General features: G+C 43.2%; 1 protein-coding gene across 1 annotated transcript in view; it reads left to right on the forward strand.

Annotated features, from left to right (window-relative positions):
* The window catches only part of ptprnb (protein tyrosine phosphatase receptor type Nb), a gene marked incomplete at its 5' end in the record, with an annotated part of 35095 nt that overhangs the window by 784 nt on the left and 10958 nt on the right, over window positions 1-23353 (forward strand). The window contains 11 exons of the mRNA XM_079264230.1: window positions 7588-7638; window positions 14709-14819; window positions 14893-14980; window positions 15079-15211; window positions 15305-15698; window positions 17692-17838; window positions 17940-17974; window positions 18055-18233; window positions 19370-19456; window positions 22113-22192; window positions 22378-22442. Coding sequence (XP_079120356.1) covers window positions 7588-7638; window positions 14709-14819; window positions 14893-14980; window positions 15079-15211; window positions 15305-15698; window positions 17692-17838; window positions 17940-17974; window positions 18055-18233; window positions 19370-19456; window positions 22113-22192; window positions 22378-22442 — 1370 coding nt within the window. The remainder of the gene's footprint in view (window positions 1-7587; window positions 7639-14708; window positions 14820-14892; window positions 14981-15078; window positions 15212-15304; window positions 15699-17691; window positions 17839-17939; window positions 17975-18054; window positions 18234-19369; window positions 19457-22112; window positions 22193-22377; window positions 22443-23353) is intronic.

The following is a 23353-nucleotide window of genomic DNA, read 5'->3' on the forward strand; positions in this document are numbered from 1 at the left end:
GAAACCAGTTCTAGTCTCCTGTTCCACCATGCTGCTGTGATGGCTGCAGGATGTGGTTTTGCATGGTCCTGCTGAAATCTGCAAGGTCTTCCCTGAATGAGATGTTGTCTGGATCGGAGGATCCAATCTTCCTGAGTCCATGCACTGGTTTCCAGTAGAGAATCATGTCTGCTTTTAATGCAGAAAATCACCAGCATCCAGCGTTGCCCTGTGCTTACAGAGATTCCTTCTCATTCTGTGATTCTTCAAATCTTATACACTGTAGATCTTTGAAGTCTAAGGAACATTTTTCTGAAATTGTTCCACAATGTTTAGATCCAGTTTGTCCCAGACTGGTGAAACTGTGTCCATCTTTCCATCTGAGACTCTGCCTCTCTGAAATGCTCCTTTTCTACCCAGTTATGTTACTGACCTGTTGCCAGTTAACTACATTAGTTGTTAAGAGTCCTCCACATGTTTTGCAGCCTTTTGTTGCTGCATCTGATTGATATCTGAAGATAAAACGTCTCAGTTTCAGCATCTAACATGATGTTTTTGTTCTCCTGGCAATAAAACATGAGATTTATGAATCATGGCATTCTGTTTTTATGTATATTTTACACGGCATCTCTGCTTTTAATGAACTGGATTGTATGCATGAGATGGTCAGAATGTGTGGGAGGAGGAGGAGGAGGAGGAAAAACAGGGTGAACGATGCAGCACATCACCAACAGCTGTTGTTTTCACAATATCTACCAACACGTCAGGCTGTTTTTCCTTTCAGAAACATGAGCTACTGTTCCAGTCTGGGCTGTAAATGAGATCCCAGTCGGAGCATGAAAGCTGTGGAAACATACGTCATCCAGTTATGAGTCATAGATGATCTCTCCTGTCGTGCTCCCAGTAATTACACCAACTTCCTGTCTCTGAAACAGACCGAGTAGTTTCAGCACTGTGGACAGATCCCAGCAGCGCTGTGGGAGGACTGGGAGCTGAAGTCCTGCAGTCCGGCAGCTCAGGCTGTTGAAATGCTGCGTGACACGACGTGTTGAGCTTCTGCTGATCTTTGTTCCCGGTGTGCCAGCGGTCGGCTCCTCAGTGTTACAGGATGTCACACTGGATCAGGAAGAAGAGAGAGGGAGGTGAAGCGGTGCGACAGGAGAACTGCTTTCAGGGTCCAAACTGAATCCAGATGAGCTCAAGACTGAAACCCAACAAAATGAAGAAATATAGAAGTAATGGTACCAAGCTGCATTACAGCTGTCAGAACCATTACACATCCCCTCCATGCTGCAGGGTTCAAGCTATTTCAGTCCGGCTCGCTCGTACCGGCTTAAAACTCCCTTAGCTAAGCTAAAACTGTTAAAACACGAAACCAGGGATCTTCAATCCAGGTCCTGGCGGACTGGTGTCCTGCAGGTATTCCAAGTATCCCTGCTCCAACACACCTGATTGAAATCAGTGTGTTTTTAGCAGACATGAGCAGAGCTTGTCTGAGTCAGGTGTGTTCTAGAAGAGAAATCCTGCAGGACACCGGTCCTCCAGGACCAGGAGTGAGGATCCCTGTTGTCTAACCCAAATGCTCGGTTGCTTGAACCCACTGACTGAATCAGTCTGTCTTTCAGCACGTTTCACGCGTTTAAACACAACAGGCCAACACGTTTTCATTGTCATGCACTTGTGTTGCATGAACATGAGTAAAGCTGCCAAAAGTCACACAATTAAAGCCTGATGTCACCTGTTGACGCCAACAACTGAAAACTGATCACACCGGAAGGAAAACAGATGCCAACCTGAACCTCCTGCTAGTCATGGAACCAGTGGAGACAGTGTGGATGCATGCCCAGGCTGGATACGGCATGCCAGGAGCTGCTTCCCCTGTTGCCTGGTCACACAAAATGCATCCTGGGATGTGGCTGAAGTCCTGCAGCCTGACCCAGTATGGTTATTTTTGCAACAATACGTGCAGAGCAGCATTTATTCCGATCCAACAGCTTTGTGTTTTCTACTGACAGCTGTCATTCTGATTCCCTCAGGACACGATCTGACAACAAAGTTAAGCTTTTTTTCACACTTAGTTTGGTTTTGCTAGAAGAATCTGAGGTTTTGTGAAAACAGTTTAGTATCATTTATTTATCTTATATTTTAAAAATTTCTTCTGTTTCTACCTGAAATTTCAGTCGTCATTGACTTAATCTGACAAATGTTTTATCCAAAATCTTTTGGGAAAATTGTCCTTTGAGTTTGGTTTTTCACATAATCTGCAAAAAACTAGTATTTCTGGTCTGAAAACCAAGCCCAGTTGGGAGACGTACTTTTCAGGTACACTTTCACCTAGAAAACATTCCAAGTTTAAACGGATCATGAAAGATAAAACTTTAACTCCCCAGAAGGATGTTTGTGTATCTTGTACAGTTTGGATGCAGTCACAAGAAAAATTCAGGAAATATCTGAAAAGGGCCTAAAATCCCTCTTCATGGCATCACACTAAATCTGGTCAAATTTTATTCTGAAAATTTCACCAATCAACCTCTGATGCTCAGAGTTTTCCCTGTACACAAATTCTACACCATAATGGAGAAATTTAAGTCAGTGCTACTGGACTTCTTGGTATCACCCCTGTGATGGCCAGACCAATGGCCACACATATAAAGGCGGTAAAAGCACCACATTGTTAGTTTTCTTTATATTTAAACTTAGTTTAAATGCTTTGGTTTCTTTTTGTTAGCGCGCACATTAAGGAGCCACTGTATTTTCAATTGTTTGCGTTTTGGTTCATCTTTCTTTTTACTGGTGCTGAAGGGATTAGCTTGGGCATTGGGGGGCAGGAGTGTGCACCGGAGGGAAGCCAGTGAGCAGGAAGTGCCACGGGCCTTTGGGAAGACCTCATCTTCAGAGGGGGAGATTAAAAGTTTAGTTTAGTTTCTTAAAATGTTTGTTCATTTTCTTTCCCATTTTTGGGTAGTTTGGGTTTACCTTTTGTTAGTAGTTTTGTTAAGAATAATTAAGCTAACAGTTAGGTTCTGTTTCTTTGTCTAGTTTGTTAGCATGTTTAATGTGTTACCCCATATGTTTTGTAACTGGTCTGATCAGCCAGTATTTAAGTTCTCCTTTGTTTGTTGTTTGTCAGGTCAGTATGTTTTTGTGTTATGTTGATTATGTTCCATAATCTGTTAGTTTAGTTATTTTCAGACTTTGATTTAGGTTTTGCTTAGTTGACCTCTTTTAAAGGCATAATTCATTTATATTGTTTGGGCAAATAAAACCCCTTTCTTTTGAAGCCACCTGTGTTCCTCTTCCTTCGCCAGCTTGGTCCCTCACAACCCCCAACCAGTGTGTCCATTCTCCTCTGGCAGACTTGCCACTTTTAGAGTCACTTCCATCTCCTTTCTGCCTCATTCTGATGCTCCAACAAATCGTCTTCACTATGACCACATGACTAAATGTGCTGAGTTGCTGCCATGTGATTGGCTGATTATTTTCTATTAAAACGATTAACCTACACTGTTATTCATTGCTTAACTAGTCTTATTCCAGCCTCATCAGGTTCTTTTGTATGAAACCAGCAGCTTCTATTATCTTCTGTCTCCACCTCAACATCATGTCGCCTGCAGATGTAAAAAAAAAAAAAAATCTTTCTGAAACAGATGCTGACTTTCATTTTAATATCAACCAATCAGATGGAAAGCAGCATTGTGGGACATTTTCAGCTCCAGGGTGTTTGACCATCTGGTTCTGATGCATCCAGATAAAACATCTGCAGGTGCAGGATGTCCACTGCTGGTGCAGGGTGTCTACTGCAGGTGTTTGTTTTGGTTGGAAAGCCTGATGATGCTGCCATTACAAGAAGGTCCGGCACAACCAAATGGATCCTGCACGCTCTGCTGGGACAAGATCTGGACTTTTCATCCACTCCACACCCAGACTCTGGAGGACAAAGCCCCAAATCCTGAAGACCACCAGCAACTCATCGCCGACCAGTGTGTTTGCCACACTGGTAGGAGCATTAGAGACCGACTCACCTGGCAGCAGTTCGGCCCTAAAACAGGAGCACATAGCAACAGGAGGGGCCTGAACTGACCCCCAGGAGGACTGGGACAGTACCAGCAGGCTGGGGTCTGTCCACATCTGTCCTGGTCCAACTCTCTGAAACATCTGCGAACTGTGCCGAAGAGGACACTTTTATCAGTCCAGATTAAAGGCTGATGAGGGAAGGTAATGTCATGGTGGGTGGATGTGAGGATCCAGTTGAAGGCCAAAAAGGCCAAATTGAACAATCTGGGGCTCTGGAGGACGGCCAGGAGGCTGCAACACCTGGAGACAGGGATCAGGTCGTCAGCCAGATCTCTGGAGGATAGCCATGAGCCGACACCAACTTGAGCTGAGTCCCAAGACACCAATGCTGGAACCAAGAGAAGCGAGTCCAGCGGGATCCCCTTGGAGAGATGAACCAGAGGCAGAGATGTACCCGTCCATCCTGGATCCTTCTTGGAAGCAGGAACAAGGCTTGGCGTTGGTGTTGGTTGTGTTGGTGGTGTGGACCAGAGCTGGGATGCAGGCGGAGTGGGCAATGACGCTAGCGTGGGACGCTGAAGTGCTGGAGAGGGCACAGGAGACATGGGCCAGGTAGAAACTGGCACCCTTACCGGTCAGGCCAGGAAACTGGAGGGCTGAATGCAGACTTATGGGACACAGATGGGCTTTTGGCTCCGCTGACGCTTCAGCTACACCTGGAAGGACAAGGTTTACGGTTTGGCTCGTCCTAGCTCATGAAGGCAACAATGGAGACGTGAGGAAAGACCTGACTGGAAGCAGTCCTGAGAACACCACTCAGACTTTCCCGTAAATTACGTAGTTTTGACGGATTGTCTCTCAGAAGAGGAGACACCATTCGTACGTGTTGTACCATCACTCAGACTTTTGAAGTCTTTATGGCTTTTTATAACAAATGATTCAACATGCTGATCCTTTCAGCAGCCTGCAGAGCCGGTTAGCTTCTCGGACATCATCGTGGGCTGGTTGATGGTAAGGTTTGTCGGGGAAAGTGTGCAGAGATCAGAACGTAAGGCGCTCCTGACATTCCTGTTCCTGCTGTTTGCATGAAATGAACCTTCTTCCTCTCATACGGAGGCTTGCTTCTTGGATTAGTGGGGGTGTTCCTGTGCTTTGGTGTAAAAGCTGCAGCTCGGAGGAAAAGTGGGGGCTTCAGCAGCCTTTTTTCTGTTGGTGGTCTGTCAGACCTGTTCTGAGCGTTTCCGCTGCAACAGGGATTTCATTGTGATGGAATCAATCTCTCATCATCCAGGCTGATAGTTCAGGTTATCCTCCCGTCTGGCTTCCACCTGGAGGATTTCTTGGTTCTTCTTCACTTTAAACTAAATGTCTTCAGGATTTGTTGTAGCAGGAAACACAGTTAAGCTGTCAGGATGAAGGTTTTCAGTCTCATTACACACTCATTCAGACTGAGATTCTTCCTAATTAGTCTGTGATGTGTGTTGAAGTAGATGTGTTTAGAAAGAGCAGGGAAGGATGAGGGGACGGGGGGATGAAGGGCGTGAAGGCGGAGCAGATTAGTCATGTGGAGTTTGGCTGGAGGCTGCGGAGGATGAATGGAGGATCTCTGCTGTTTGTTTAGCAGCATTTCAGGCCTGATGTTAAACAGAGGTTCTAACTCGCCCATTTAAAAGTAATTTAATCTCAAAGTTTGGCATATTTAGGGGCGTGTCCTTTTGATTGAAAGGTACCCAATCTCCCACTTCAAGTAAGAAGAACGCAGAACAACCGTGGTTTTTTAGCTGGTTAACAGCGTGACTTAGCTTTAGCCCACTTATCTTCGATAGCTGGTTAGCTATTGCTATCTCTGGGTTAGCTCTTAGCTGCAGGCAGCTCAGAGTTTGCTTGATGTCAATCATCCACCATGATGCTCACAGCCCCGCTCCACCTCTTTGCCCATATTTGTATTTTCTGGGCAAGACGACACACATGACCCTGCCAAGATGGCGCTGGTTGAAACCACCCACGAGCTTCAATTCAGCTCTTCAGAAACCTATGGGTGACGTAATGGAGGCTCAGTCCATCTTTTTATATACAGTCTATAAGCCAAAGCTCAGAAAGATTGTGGTTGCAGAACCAACCAGACCTTGCCTTGTTTGTTCCCTTTATCTTCCCAACATGGACTGAACCACGTTGTGTTTGCTTCGTGTTTGCTGTGAGGTTTTTCCAGCAATCAAAGGACTGTATTGTGTGATACCAGCTCCTCCCTTACCACATTGAACCATTTTCTATGAACCTACAAGTGAAGGGGGACCAGAAATGGTGTGGTTTGGATCAGTTTTACTGGACCGTTTTATAATGGAAACACACAGAACAGTTGACGTGACCATACGGGCCTAAACCGGCCTGAACCGGTCCGCTCTGTGGAAACGGGGAGAGAAAAAAGTTGATGTTAAAAGCATCTAAACTGCTTATTTTAGCTTAAATATGTCAAACATAAAATACAAAAAAGAAGATCTTTGAGTTTGCATGAAGACCTCCGTCCAAGTTGCTCAGAGAAACTGAGAGGAGTCTGCCTGTTGGTGGTCTTTGTTCTGCCTGCTGCAGGAAAGCTGGAAAACAGGCTTGAATAACATCAGAGCAGCTTCACGTCTGCAGCCGTTTCCATCGCAGCAGATAAAAAGCTTAGAAAAGGTCAGCAGCTGGACGTCCCTCTTACCGTCTGTCCACAGCCTCTCCTCTCGTCTCTTCACACTTTATTGTAATCTTATGAAGTCAGTGTTGTGTTTACATTTATGTTAGGTCACTTTGTGTGGTTTGGTGTAGTATTTATGAGGCAGTTAAAGACATTTTAATTCCAACAAACTTTTGTTGCTGTGAAATTTCTGTGGTATTTTGTGTGTGTATTACGATCTGTGAGTCACTGAAGCATAAAACGGCTCGTAACTCAAAGATGAGTCGGTGTTGAGTCTACAAAGACTCACCACTTGTTTCTTTAGTTTCATCTGTAAGTAAGCAAAAATCCAACAGTTTGACAGAAAACAGGATTTTAGCAGCAACTTTGCATTAAAGAAGTTTTGTTGGGTGCAGACCAAACCAAGTGCCAAATCCTGCAGTTCCCCCTTCATCCACTAGGGGCTCCACAAGCCTCCATAGACTCCCATGTTCAAAAGACCATCTTCACAGCAGAAATAAACATGTTTACAGCCTGGTAAAAAAAACATTTTAAGTTTAATTGGTCAGGTTTACCTTCATGACAACTGTGGGGGGAGTGAAGAAGATGACGTACAAGACGCAGAAGAAGTTGATAAAAGCAATAAATGCGATTAAAAAGTATCTGCGGTTTTCTTCTTCGGGTGTTTTTGGATGATAAACATCTTTCTAGTGGTATGTGACTGCTACCAACCGGTCTGAAAATGTGGACGTAAACTCTGAACTCTGCTCACTAATGGATGCACTGACTTGACAGCCATGGCAACGTAAAAGACGCTTGGAAGCACAAAAGTGGCGATGTATGACAACCATTGAAACAGACGTCCTCATCTATATACGTGAGGGACAAGAATTGTCAGTTTAGATGTAATTGATGGTTGTTTTGTCTTTTTGTGTCTGCAGGTTGTTTGTTTGAGAAGAAACTTTGCTCCAGAGATCAGCTGTGCAGTGATGGTGAGTAAACACCTCATCTCCATCATGACCAGACTTTATGCTGGATCTTGAAGGCTGGTGAGGTCCCTCTGATTCTGCATCAGCAGTCGGACTCTGCAGGATATTAAAGTTGACATTTCTACCCAGGAAGCTGCTGATAACATGACAAATCATATTCATTCATTCATTATCCTAACCTCGTAGTTCGATGAAGGGTCACGGGGAAGCTGGAGCCTATCCCAACAAGTGTTGAGCAAAGAGCAGGATAAACCCTGGACACCTCGCCAGTCCATTGTAGAGCCACACAGAGACAAACAACCTCTCACGCTCACACTTACTCCTATGGGCAATTTAGAGTACTCAATTAACCTAACATGCATGTCTTTGGATGGAGCGAGGAAGCCAGAGTACCCGGAGAGAACCCACACATACATGTGGAGAACATGCAACTCCACACAGAAAGGCCACTGTCCAAACCTTGCAATTGAACCAGCGACTTTCTTGCTGTGAGGCCACAGTGCTAACCACTATGCCACTGTGCAGCCCGGTAATAAATTACTATTATTGTTATTATTATCATTACTTTAAAAAAATTTTTTTTTAATTATTAATAATAATAATAATAATAATAATAATAATACAATTAATAATAAAACAACATCCAAACACTCCTACAGACAAACTTCAATTCAGTCAAATTCACTGTTAAGTCCAAATATAATCCAGTTCAAACTAATCTAACCTCCAGTTTATCATAACTGTGCTTATAGAAACCAGTTCAGAAACATAACCACAGAGCAAAGAAACCAGCAGGTTGGAGCAGGTCTGCTGTTAAATCCTCCATCCTGCATGAGGAGATGGTGGCGAGGAACCTCCACCAGAACCAGAACTGGGAAGTTACTACAACCAGTCTGACTTCATGATAACAAACTGGTCCAGTAGAACTCAGTTCTGTTCAGCAGCAACATGGTGAATTTTCTTTACTTTGTCTTCAGTGTTTGGTTCGAGTAACTTAATGTTTCTGTTCCAACACTGCACAGCTGCAGCTTCCTACAGCGTCTCCATGACGACCAGTGGTTCATTAGTGTGGAACATACAGGTAAACTGGGCAGCATTGGCTGATCCCAGTAGGCTCCAGCTGCAGCTTCGTACCTCACAAAGCTCTGAGACGACTCTGTCCACCATCATCAGGAACTCAGCGTGTCTTTAATCCCTCTGTAGGTTTCTGCTTTTTGTCCTGCTTGTTCAAACATGGCAGGAATGTCATGCAGCGTGCACACACACGGGAAGAGGCTGCATTATTGATGACACTTTGTTTGCTGTTCTGGGTGGAGGAGCCTTTGTTTCCTGTTCCTGCAGGTGGGAGTGTTGGTAGAGCAGGAGAGGCTTTCACTGCCAGCCTAATCTGATGATGATGATTTAACCTCCAGTGTATCATAAGGAATGAGGCAAGCCAGATTGGGAATAACTAACTCATGAGCAACAAAATGCTGGAAAAGTAGCATGGACTAATCGAGTTAAATGGCATCAGGTCAGTGACATGACAATATATTTACAGAATTGAAAGGAATCCCTGTATCCTGGGACAAGGCTGGATGCTGGTGATCTTCTGCGTTAAAAACAGACATGATTCTCTACTGGAAACCACTGCATGGACAGGGGAAGACTTCCAGAATTTAACTGTCTGTGGACAAACTTCACCCAGGATCCAGAAACTCTGCCGTCTTCTCTGGACACAAAGCTCATTTAAAATGTTCTGAGGCAAAGTGGAAACCTGGATGAAGATGTGGAATTGTTTGTGGACAGCATGGACGGCGTGTCCTGCAGACTAAAGAGGAGAGGGAGCATCCAGCTTGTTATCAGCCTGCCTCTCTGATGGGATGGGGTTGCATTGGTGCCGATGGCGTGGGCAGCTTCCAAATCTGTGAAGCTCCATCAATGCTGAAAAGCAACATCTGCTCCCATCCAGACAATGTCTCTTTCAGAGAACACCTTGCAGATTTCAGCAGGACCATGCTGAACCACATCCTGAATTAGATTAACATTTGACAGCATCCCAAAATTGGTAGGCCTGGAATTAATATCTAATCATCCATAATTTATTGTCATGCAGAAAAGCTGTTCTACATAGAGAAATGATTTCTGTTTTGTGTCATTAAACATCCTCATCTGTGTTTAGCCTGTAGACTTTCTACATTCTGTTAAAAAAAAGATGTAAACATCTTTCCTGTATGCCAGTAAAAACCACACACAAAGATTCAATTAAGAATGAAACAGAACATATTATTTAGCTGGAAATATTTGGGCAGATGAAATATGTCTGAGAGTTGACAGCAGAGTGTGTGAGTGTTTGTTCATCAGAGCTGAGATGGAAGGAGGAGGCGGAGAGAAAAGAGCCAGAGCAACGTAAACAAGGTCTCCCTCCGTCAGCTACTCTCTGCCAATCGCAGCTCCTCCTGGCCATCTCCATGACAACAGTGACATCACTTGCCTGACGACTGTATGTTTCCCTCATGTGTTTTTGTGTGTGTGATGGGAGGTGGAGGAAAAGACAGAGGTGATGACTCACCAAGGCCTCAACACACCAGTATAGACAGTGATCCTACTCTCACCAGCCACTTTATAAGACACTTTACTGGCATCGATCTGACAAGGTGGAAACATTCTTCAGAGATTTTGATCCATAATGATATGAAGCATCAGAGAGTTGCTGCACATCGAGTTCCACCCCGTTCCACCACATCACCATGACAATCTCCCGTTCCACCACATCACCATGACAATCTCCCGTTACACCACATCACCATGACAATGTCCCGTTACACCACATCACCATGACAATCTCCCGTTACACCACATCACCATGACAATCTCCCGTTACACCACATCACCATGACAATCTCCCGTTACACCACATCACCATGACAATGTCCCGTTACACCACATCACCATGACAATCTCCCGTTCCACCACATCACCATGACAATCTCCCGTTACACCACATCACCATGACAATCTCCCGTTCCACCACATCACCATGACAATGTCCCGTTACACCACATCACCATGACAATCTCCCGTTACACCACATCACCATGACAATCTCCCGTTACACCACATCACCATGACAATCTCCCGTTACACCACATCACCATGACAATGTCCCGTTACACCACATCACCATGACAATCTCCCGTTCCACCACATCACCATGACAGCCTCCCGTTACACCACATCACCATGACAATCTCCCGTTCCACCACATCACCATGACAATCTCCCGTTCCACCACATCACCATGACAATGTCCCGTTACACCACATCACCATGACAGCCTCCCGTTACACCACATCACCATGACAATCTCCCGTTACACCACATCACCATGACAATCTCCCGTTACACCACATCACCATGACAATCTCCCGTTACACCACATCACCATGACAATCTCCCGTTACACCACATCACCATGACAATCTCCCGTTCCACCACATCACCATGATAATCTCCCGTTCCACCACATCACCATGACAATGTCCCGTTACACCACATCACCATGGCAATCTCCCGTTCCACCACATCACCATGACAATCTCCCGTTACACCACATCACCGAGACAATGTCCCGTTACACCACATCACCATGACAATCTCCCGTTACACCACATCACGATGACAATGTCCCGTTACACCACATCACCATGACAATGTCGCGTTACACCACATCACCGTGACAATGTCCTGTTACACCACATCACCATGACAATCTCCCGTTACACCACATCACCATGACAATGTCCCGTTACACCACATCACCATGACAATCTCCCGTTACACCACATCACCATGACAATGTCCCGTTACACCACATCACCATGACAATGTCCCGTTACACCACATCACCGAGACAATGTCCCATTACACCGCATCACCGTGACAATGTCCCATTACACCACATCACCATGACAATCTCTTTTTTTCATAATTCTGATGCTCTGATTAAACTTCAGCAAGTTGTTTTCATCACGTGTACATGACTAAACATACTGAGTTGTTGCCTTGTTCCCAACACGCCACTGTTAAAGCTGCTGATCTCAGTGTTCCTGACAACTGAGACTGCTGGAGCGGCTTCCTGCAGAGATCTTATCTCCTGCAAATGGACGCAATGCAGCTTTGTCATGGCAAGATGTTCTTTACAGGATGCTGATTGGTTCAAAGCTTAGTGTTCTGTCCAAAAATAGATGATTGAGTGTTTTGAGAGATGACAACTGTAGTTAATACACTTATCTCCATCAAGACTTGTATGAAGTCCGTAGTATAAGCGTCAGCATGCTGAACACCAGAGCTTTTCTTTAATACTGGGCAGACTGATCTCTTAGGATCGATAAGTTGACTTGATAGATATTTAGATTTTAAGGATCGATTGTAAAGGTAATAATTTGTTGGTGATTTGATGTAATATGGTGTAAAATCTGACTCCAATATTATCTACAGTTTGTTTGCTTCTCAGATCTCACTCTGGATGGTGAAAAGAGAGAACTGCTGCTATAAGTCATCAGAGTTGATGATTTTTTGCAAGCAGATGTTAAAAATCTGAAGAATGTGGATTAAATATAACTGAAATTAGGAGAAAAAACCTTGATAATGGCAACATTGGGCTTGTGTTTCCTTAAGTTTTGCTGTGTCTGGACTGATTCAGTCTGCAGGCATCTGAGATGGACAATAAAAAGTAGAGGTGGGAAAATCGAATTGAAAAATCCAATATCGGTATTTTTTTGTTTCACAATTTTGAAGTAAATATTTTGTTAAAAGATTGATTTTTAAAAAAAATATAATTAATGAATATAATCCATTATAAAATTTTTGTCATTTTTGTTGTTTTTATTGATATATTTACTTATCTTCTTGTGCATTATAGCAGCAGAATGATGGTCTGGCTACTGTGTTGTTTTTCCTAATTGAATCAAGAAATATAACGAGCAAAAAAAGTTTTGTACATTTTTTTTTGTTGTTGTTTTTAATCTACAACGCTCAGTAATATCGAAGAATTGTGAGAATCACAATTTAAATCGAATCGGCACCCAAAAAATCGGAATCAAATTGAATCGGGATTCGCTATTTATATGCAGGGTGTGGCTATCAGGTATGCGCCGCAGGAGGGGGAGGAGGGGAGCCGGGAGAAGAAGCTTACGAAATATAAGAAATGAACAATTTCAGTTCAGCCCGAACGTTTGGATTGGTCAGAGTTATACAGATTTACAGTAAACTGAGGGGTCTAACTATATTTCTTATTGTTCATGATTACAAAATGTATCGACTACTATCACAACGAGGAAACCATCTCACCCAGCATAAAAAATAATGTGTCCATTGGTAGGATTTTTAAGTCTTCAGGAGGTTAACTGATTAATAAGCCCAAATCAAATTTTCCACCAGCGGATGTTATCATGGGGGTGTGGCATGGTCGGTTAGTCCTGCACCAGCAGTGTTATGGATGAGTTCCTATTCACGCCACCGCTACGTAACCATACACATGCTTCCTGTGAACCTTATGCAGATCACAGGAAACCATTCCAGAACCACCTTTGCACACAAGTGGTTTTTCAGTACAGCTTGTTATTCAGACGAAAAGATGAATCCTGCAGAGTTAGGCTGTTGCCTTCAGACTTCAGGTCGTCATTGTAATGAGCACGAATGCAGGATGAACCTCCTCTCTCGGCGTGTACATTTCTCTTTGATTTTGAGGTAATTTGTCAGTAAAGATTGTTGTGGAAACATTCTAGCCAGTCAAAGGATGAGGAGGAGCCTGGAATGGAGTGAAAAAGGATAAAAAAAATTTGATTGAATAGAGAATGAAAATGAAAAGTGTCACAACTGCAATGTGAGAAACCGTTCATAAGTCTGATAGACCAGAAGTCTGGAGGATTCTGATCTGAAAACAGATAAGAACCTGTCGTAAACCCGCAGTCGTTGTTCCCATTCAAGGTTGATGTTCAGAATCTCTGGCACCTCTCAGCAGATGGAGAACTCCTCTTCTGGTACATAAACACCTCTATTTGAGTAGTTCTTCGCTGCTGGAAGCTTGTCATCCCGAGTTACCATATGTTCTGTACATCAATAAAGCATAAAAGCAGATAATTGTTGGACATAATGTCCTATAAGAAGGTACCTAAGGCTGACCTGACCACAGTTTAGGACTCAGAGAGAACCTTTTACCATTCAGGGTGAACTAAAGCATTTCCATAACGAGTACATATATGTAAATACATGTAAAATAAAATACCACATTTAATTGGACACTATATTGAATCTCCACTATATGTTTTTGCAGGAGGAACATAAACACCTACAGCTGTATTACAGAGTTGTATATTTTTATGTAAAATTTAACACATGACAATGAATTTCTGTTTTCCTGACAAGCTGTTTCTGTACAGCAGTGTGGTCGTCCTCATCGAGCTTACAGGCGGTGTTCACTTGAGCCAACACTTACAGCTTTACGCCATTTCCAATATGACATCATGCTGCATTCACGTTTTATTATTTTCAGATAAATCAGATAAATGTTTTAGATCCTAAAACCCTTGCTGAGTCCTTGCTGCATCTCCTGTTCCCGTCTAAAATCCTTTGGATGTTGTGCGTCCAGTTTCTTCACTTCAACTGTTTCCTCTAAAGACTTTGAGGAAAATGGACGTGAAAGCAAAATAATCCGCCTTGTTTCCGCCTTCGCTCCAAGTTTGGCTCCTAACAATCTCTGGCTGAACGCTTTCACTCACGTCGTCTGTCATTGGCCCAAATCTGCCTGCTGTGGACTGCACAGATTTGGCCCAAATGAAGGGGCGTATTACACTACCTGCCACTCATGTATCAACCAAAATCAAGTGAAACCTTGACTTAAACGATTAGCCCGTTGGTATAATATTCACTGTTTTTAGTGCAGATTTACTGAAAGTAAAGCATTAATTAATAAATTATTTTCTCATCTTATTGAAAATCCAGGGAGGACATCTGTTAGCCCACCTCCCATCCGTCCCTGTACAAGTCTCTGTCATTTTCCACATCATCATTGTCGCCATCTTTCTGTCTAGATGGTTTGTTCGGACAGTGCCAGGCACCGCACCAGGACCCCGTCAGGTACCAGGTGTCCGTCCCTGTCCTGCACAAGCTGCAGGAGGTCCTGAAAGACCTGATGGTGCAGGGTGAGTCTCTGGTCCTTACAGCTGCTGTAAAACAGAGTCATGGAAGCTTAACCTGCTTTCTGTGGCTGCTCAGGTCTGACCTGGAAAGACGACATCACCCAGATGATCATCAGTCGAGAGCTGAGTCATGTCCCCACCGTCGCCTCTAAACATCAGCAGAAGTAAGTCCAATCCCGTTTCCTTGGTGTTGAGGTGGGATCTTCTCAGGTGATTGAACTCTCATTTGGTGTTCCAGGCTGATGGGTCCTGGTCCACAGAGGGTTCAGGGTAAGGAGCCCTCTGGAGCTGATCCAGAGATGATGCAGCAGTACATGGACTACATGGTCCTCGACCCGTCACGACCCTCAGTCCACATGCAGACGCCTCTTCTAGACCCGTACACCTACCACAAGGTACAGGAAGAATCATGGAACGATGTGGGTTGTGTGTTTTTCTGCCCCCGTGTGGTCAGAGGAAACAGCTACGTGTGCTGTGTGTTGTTGCAGCAGCAGTACGGCTACCAGGACGAGGAGGAACGTTCTCTCAACTCCTTGGACGAGAACTCCGCCTTCCCTCGCTCACCAGCTCCAGGAAACTCTCTGGACCTGGATGGACAGCTCCTCCAGGACTTGGTCTCCTTGTTACTTGCCTCCCCTTCATCGCCCTCGTCTCCCTCTTCCTCCTCTTCCTCACAGCCTCTGTCGCGCCTCAGGGGAGCAGCATCAACAGGACTTCCCTCCTCCTCCTCCTCATCCTCCTCCTTCTTCCCGGAGCTGGACTTCCCTCTGGACTATGGTGAGGACTACGTTTCCCAGGCAACGCAGCTCAGCGAGCGGCCGCAGCAGGAGCAGGCGGAGAAGAAGGCGCAGAAGGAGTATGATGTCCTGTCAGGGCTGGATGGTGAGCTTCTGTTTTTATGGTCCTTTCTGATCCATTATTGTTTCTTTTTCCTATTTTAGTTCCTCTTTATTTCTTTTTTGTGATTATTTTCCAACTTGCTTAATAATGAGTCTCATGACTCCATATTTTATTTCCAACACATCTGCAGAAAGTTGTTCCAGGTTGATGTTTAGCATCTCCTCTTCTTCTAACATCTGTCTGTAAACATCTGGGAGGTGAGGAAACCAGCTGCTGGAGTTTAAGTAGAGGGATGTTGTTCCATTCTGGTCTGATGCAGGATTCTAGCTGCTCTACTGGACCTTGTTGCTGGATTTCTGCTTCCATGATGCTCCAGATGTTTTGGACTGGTGAAAGGTCTGAACTTCAGCAGACCAGTTCTCCTGTTCCACCATGCTGCTGTGATGGAAGCAGGATGTGGTTCAGCATGGTCCTGCTGAAATCTGCAAGGTCTTCTCTAAAAGAGACGTTGTCTGGGTAGGAGCAGATGTTGCTTTTCAGCATTGATGTAGCTTCACAGATGTGGAAGCTGCCCACGCCATCAGTTCACATATGATGGAGCTTTAACCTGCATGTGTGGATTTCAGGGTGGACTGTATTCACAGTGGTTTCTGGAATCTTACTGCGTCCATGTAACGGTTTCCAGCAGAGAATCATGTCTGCTTTTAATGCCGACGATCACCAGCATTCAGACTTATCCCATGCATACAGAGATTCCTTCTGATTTTGTGAATCCTTTAATGATACTATACACTGTAGGTGGTAGGATCCCCAATTTTTGAATAATTGTACATTGAGGGCCCTGCGATGGACTGGCGAGCTGTCCAGGGTGTACCCTGCCTGTCGCCCAAAGCCAGCTGGGATAGGCTCCAGCTTCCCCGCGACCCTGAATTGGATTAAGCGGTTCAGAAAATGAATGAATGAATGAATGTACATTGAGGCAGTTTTTTCTTAAATTGATGAACCTCTATCCATCTTTCCTTCTGAGAAACTGCATCTGAAAAGTTCCTGGAGCTAATTAGGTTTACTGGCAGCAGGTCAGTAACCTGACTGAGTACAAAAGAACAATTATATGTTCCTTAACATAAAACGACGAAGATTTTGAAGATCACATTCTCTACAGTGTATAATATCTTCAAAAGACTCAGAGAATAAAGAGGAACCTCTGTATGCATGGGACAGCTGGTATCTGATTTTGTTCTGGAAATCACTACATAGTTGAATAAATTGTCCAGTGCTGATCCAGTTGTTTATTTGTGCCTCGCATGTGAGAGATTCTGCCTCTCTGAAATACTCCTTTCATACCCAGCCATGTTATTGACTTGTTGATAATTAACCTGATAAGTTGCAACAGACGTGTTGCTGCATCAGATTCACAATCAGCTCATATTTTCCATGAAATGATAAAACTTCTCAGTGTCATCATCTAATATGTTGTTTGTCTTTAACAAAGAAAAAATGTGAGTTTTCTTTACTTTCTGCTTTTAACTACATTTTTCCTCCTCAAACTGTGTTTTTCTATTTTGGCATCTTTGGTCATTTATTCATTTTTAACAGCAATTTTTTTCATTTCATGTTGCACTTTTATTAAAGTATTACTTTAAGCTATTTTGGGCCTTTTTTGTTTCCACCTCAATATACTCTATGTGGTGCTTGACTTCTATAGGATTTTTTTCTTTTACTTATATCTTTAATTTGCAATTTTGTCATTTGTTTTCTCTCTGTTTGTAAAATCATCATTTTATTTTTTATATCCCATAATCTTTCCTTTAATTTTTGTGTTATGTTGTTGTAATTTTCAGATTTTTTGTGTAATTTTTCAGAGTACAAGTCTTGATTTGTTGTAGAGCATTCGGTCGTGCTTATTGCTTAGTGAGACCAGACAGAGTATGTCATGTGTGAGACATTGTGGTTTTTAAACAATGAGAAAACTTCATGATTCCACTAAAAAGTGAGACGCTGTTGCGTGGTTATATCCTATCTGTGTGGTTTTCAGAGCGCTCTCTGCAGAGACTGGCTCTGCTGCTTGACCACTACGGCCTGGACGTGAAAGATTTGTCAGACGAGCAGAAGGAAAACCTGCCGGCCGCTCTGAAGCAGCTGCAGCTGGACAGCTCCTCATACGGCCAGAAACAGAACAAAGGTGGGCAACCTCACCATCACCGCTGCAGGCTGCTCTTCATCCTTTCTTCATCATTTTCACATGACCGAACATCATTAACGTTGTTTTCGTTTGGTGTTCAGATAACTATGGCAACAACGGCGCTTCAGGGATGAAGGTTAGCAGGTCTCGTCTTAAATAAATAGTTTGACATTTTGACTTGAAAGCAATGAACTGAATGTCTCTGACATCCATCAGGTTACAGAAGGTTCAATGGCCTATAAAAAGGTTGGACAGGAGGCTCCGCCCACCAATGTCAAACCAGGCGGAGCCCAAAAAGAGGCCATGCCCAATGACGGACCGAACCAGGACAAAGGTGGACCGAGCCAGCCGGGGGGTCAGGCACAGGAATTTGGCTACATCGTCACCAATCAGAGGTACAGCAGCTTTACTTGCTGTCTCATCAGCATTTCAGGACGACTGAGGATGAGGATGGATGAAGAGTCATGTCTTGTGTCTGTTCATTTGTGGAGAGAAGGAAGTCATGAGATGTGGAGCGATCTACAACTAGATTTAAAACAACATTCACAGAAAATAGATGTACTTTCAGATCACCGACAGGAAAAGGAGAAAAGAAAGAAAGACATAAGAGGACGGGACGACAGAGGAAAGTGTAGGAAAACAAAGAGGATGGAGGGAAAGGGGTGAACTGGTAAGGAAAGAAAGGGAAGGAAAAAGGAAGGAACGCCAAGAGAAAAGAAAGGGAAAGAAAGAAGATTTAAAAAAGAAGCGTATATGAATGTAGGGAAACAAAGGGAAGGAATAAAACAAAATGAAAAAACCAGTGAGAAAAAAGTTTCAGCATTTGCTTTGCTGTGGTTTCGCCTGAAAAACTACAATGAGAAAACAAACATTAATAAATATCAATTTATTACAAGTTAAGTTATGAAAAGGTAAAAAAGTTGTCATTTTCAGGCAGACCATTTGGACACAGTAAGAATCAGAGCATAATGAAGACGGTGTGTTCCTTCCAGCCAGCGGAGTTCAGGCAGGTGTCCACACAGGTGACCAGAAAGACACGGAGACTTGGGTCGAGTCAAGGAATGAGGGTCAGGCCATTGACTGGCCTAAGAGAAGATGCTTGTCATCTTCCTGGAGGTTTTACAGCTAATGCTGGTGTATCTTCACCTGAAGGCAGCGGAGAGACGATGTGCTGGTGTGGAAGTGGGAAACGGGTCATTTTACTGGTTGTCTTCACTGGTTTGATCTGCTTGGTTGCTTGCGCTGGCAGCTCCAGAACCCGGACATGAAGCTGTAGCTTCATATACAGCTCCTGTCGAAACAAGCATACCAGACAAACATCTTCCTTTGTTCCAGTCTGACCACCTATCTCACCATCATCAGCCAGTTAACAGGGGTTGTCATGGAAACAGGGTCAGGACAGGAAGCGTTGGAGATGCTCCTTCCCCCTGTGCTGCTGGAGCGTCTCAATCTGTGTGTGTGTGTGTGTGTCTTAAAGCGTGTGCACGTATGACTGTGTTTGTGTGTCCGTGTGTGTGTTTTGTCACCGCAGCCTCCTCAGTCTGAACGATGGGGTGCGACTGCTAGTGCTGCTGTCAGAGAGGATCGGCCTCTCCACCGACTCCTTCAGCAACATCAGGTAGGAGCGAGGACGGCGGTGTCCTCGAAGCTGAGCCCCTGACGGCAGGCTGCTGCTTAATGTGACTAACTCAGGCAGATGAGACACAGAAACTCTTCCTGTCTGCATGTTTTTAGTCTTTCCTGCTTCTCTCCAACATCCCCTGACCCAGCCTGCAAAATGGTGTCTATGATGCTAATGTAGCAAAAGAATGTATTTAAGCTCAAATCATTATTGTTTTCTAATTTTTCCCGTGTCTTGCAAACCTGCACCAGCCAACTACCTCTCTTTTCTTCTTGTGAAGACTTTTACTTCATAATTAACACTTGACAATGCTGCTCCAACGTGGAAAAGCTTACTGTCGTCATGGTGCTTGTAGATATCACACTATAATTATGAGGCTATTTCAGATTTTGCAAAAAATGCAGAAAATACTGAGAATAAAATGTTTCCTGTTAACAGTACTTCTGATAAGGTTATGTTATTAACCTTTAGATGCATAAGTAGGTAAAAATAAAAAGACCCGGTGAAGCTTTTTTCATGCAATTGTTTGTTTAATCATTTAAATTTATTTTATATTTTATCCATTCCTGCAAAAATGTGTTGCAGATACCATACTTTTTATTTTTCATTTTTAGCTTACTTTTTGCACAACTTTTTGATTAATACCCAAAGTTTTCATAAGTGGGTCAATAAATCGTATTATTTCTGGTGGAATTTTATTGGAACGTTTGATTCTCTACAGCTGTTACTGTCTGGCTGGAATGTGGCCTGGATTTACTGGACCATACAGACTTTAGCAAGTCTCAACCCAGTTAACATTAGCTAGTTAGCTAAGCTTAACTGGTGTACTGTGTTTTCATGCATGTGTGAAAGAGTGTGTTGTCATATATGTATAAATTAAGTTACTAAAGGTTCATTCATTCATTCATTTTCCGAACCGCTTATTCCAATTCAGGGTCACGGGGAAGCTGGAGCCTATCCCAGCTGGCTTTGGGCGACAGGCAGGGTACACCCTGGACAGCTCGCCAGTCCATTGCAGGGCCACACACAGAGAGATGAACAACCACCCACGCTCACACTCATTCCTAGGGGCAATTTAGAGTGACCAATTAACCTATCATGCATGTGTTTGGATGGTGGGAGGAAGCCGGAGTACCCGGAGAGAACCCACGCATACACGGGGAGAACATGCAAACTCCACACAGAAAGGCCACCGACCAAACCAGCGACCTTCTTGCTGTGAGGCCACAGTGCTAACCACTGCGCCACCGTGCAGCCCTATGTTACTAAAGGTTATCTTACTTTAAAGTTAGTTAATGCTAGTTAGCTAACAAAACTAGTAACTATTACTGTGCTTGTGTCATTCATAACTGAAGTAGCCTACTTCAAAGTTTGCTTACTTTAAAGATAGTTAACACTAACTAGCTGACATTACTGTGTGTGTGTGTCCCTCGTGATAATTATGTGTGTGTGCTATCATGTATCAATAAATAAGTAAAAGCTGGAATCAATACACAAAAGTTACCTCATTGTAATTTTCTTAACACTAGTTAGCTAACTTAACTAGCTAACATTACAGCATGCACTGTTTGTGTGTCATTAATGACTATTGTGTAAAAGTTTCTCTGGCATTTTATCAACAAATTTGCCTATTTTAGTTTGCTTCTTTAGCTAGCTAAACAAGCTAACTAGTATGTATTTGGCGTGTGTGTGAACTTGATTGTGTGTGTTTGCACCTGCGTGTGTGCGTTCATTCATCTACATAACTACATATTCATCAATTGATTTGCCATTCAGAGCATCCTGTTTTTCTCATGCAAAATGTCATGGCTGCTAGGTTTCCAGCTAAAATGGTTGTATGGATGCTGGATTAAATGGTACTATGGGATTAGATCCACACAATAGAGTGTCAACATTGTGTTATTGTTATTGTGTCATTTACATTTCCAGTTTGAAAAGGATTTAAAATGTGAAAAATAAAAACATTCCAAACTTGGAGTCATGTATGGACCAAAATCTAGTACAAAATCATTATTCTTAACCAAAAGGACAAAAATAATTTGAAAGCACATTGATTCTCACACAGATCGTCTTTGACACACATATCCTCCTGACTACCAGTAGTTAAAATTTGTCCTCTGTGGAGGACCTTTGTAAACCTAAATATTTTCATCTCCCTGAATGCTACTGAACTAACACCTTTTGGTCTTTACAGAGGACATTTAGTGCTTTTAAATGGTACCTCATTTGTGGGGGTGGGGCTTTGTGAACTTTCTTTCTTTCTTCAAGAAAAATGGCTTCCATTGCAACAAGCATGTTTTATGGGAAGAGCAAAAGTTCATAATACTTTTCGTGCTGATTTTTACTTGAAATTTTTTAGTTATATTTTCATTGAATATCTTATAAACACATTAAATCATTTCTTAGACAAATATAACTATATTTTACCACAATATTTAAAAGTTTAAGCAATGTCCTCCTTAGTGGACATTTGTAGTTACACATTTTTATCCTGGTAGTCAGGAGGATATGAAAGAGTGTAGTGTGTTAAAAATCATACATGTGCATCTAAGTGTTAATCAGGTTGGATTAAAGGCTCACACATTCAGCTGACAGTCGTTGTTTTATTATATGAAAGTCACCATCTGGTTCTGTTCTGCTGTCTCCTCTGCAGTGTGGTTGGACCCGCCATCACTTTCAGGATCAGACCCAACTCCAAGAACCTGACGGCTGCAGACTTGACCAACAAAGCAGGTTTGTTTTCTGTGCTTCATTATGGCAGCTGCAATAGAAAGGAACATGCTAATGGGTTGACAATATAAAGAGAAGATGGAAGGCAAATAAAAAGGCTACATGATTGTTGGAAGGGATGGATTTCTACCTGGTGAGATCAGAAACAAAGGAAACACATTCATTCAAGTTTTTTATTTGTTTTCCAGCTGCAGAAAAAAACTTTTTGGAGTCTGAGACAGGCCTGAAGGTGCTTCAGAGCGATGTTGGAGAGGTAAGTTTGTTTTAAATTTATACCGAAAGACAAACAGATCACAAAAGAAAAGAAATGTTTTTAGGTTAACCTCGGAGATGAGGAAAAAGTCAGCTGTGTTTCATATTTATTAGATCATTTCTGTTGATCAGGATGAACGTAGGAAGAGCATCTCTAAAGTCTTCCTGGTTTGTTACCAGCAGGAATCTAAATCCAGCTGAGCATGAACTGTTGAGAGTTTCTCAAACTGCATTTAAAGACTATTTGAGGAAACAGATAATCTGATCTGATCAAATCAAATCAAACTTTATTTCTTGAGCACTTTTCATGCCACGGGCAACACAAAGTGCTTTACAGGATAAAATCAAGTCATAAGGATTAAAACAAACAGTGGATAAAAAGGCATTTAAAAATAATAGACACAAGCTCTTTCCACACACTCATACACACACACAAGGACATAGAGCAAAGAACCCCCCCCCCCACACACCCACCCACATTCCCCGAAAAACATCATTCCCTGAATACTGTCTCTTTAACTGAATTCTGGTTAATAAAACAACTAAAAACATTAATTAAGTGATAAAAATTCTGACTTGGTACTGATGTGAGAAAACAACACCTCGGGATCCATCCACACCAGGAGCCAGTCCCCCACATGCTCATAGGGGCCGCTGCCACAGGAACTGCACAACTCCCAGGCAGCAAAGGGGCCACCCCACAGCCGTGAAGCTGCAGTGCTGGACCCTGCGCCACCCAAACAGCAGCGGTCGTCATGACAACAGCCCCCAGACCAAACAGGCAGGGCCCCCAGCATGCTGGATCCCCATAAGGAAAACACTGGAGTTAAAAGCAGAAGATGAATAACCTTAAGAAGCAGTAAGAAATAAGAGCAACAATAAAAGAAAATATACATACATACATAGAAGGAC

Source organism: Telmatherina bonti, assembly GCF_933228915.1.
Source record: "Telmatherina bonti genome assembly, chromosome: 24".
NCBI lineage: Eukaryota > Metazoa > Chordata > Actinopteri > Atheriniformes > Telmatherinidae > Telmatherina > Telmatherina bonti.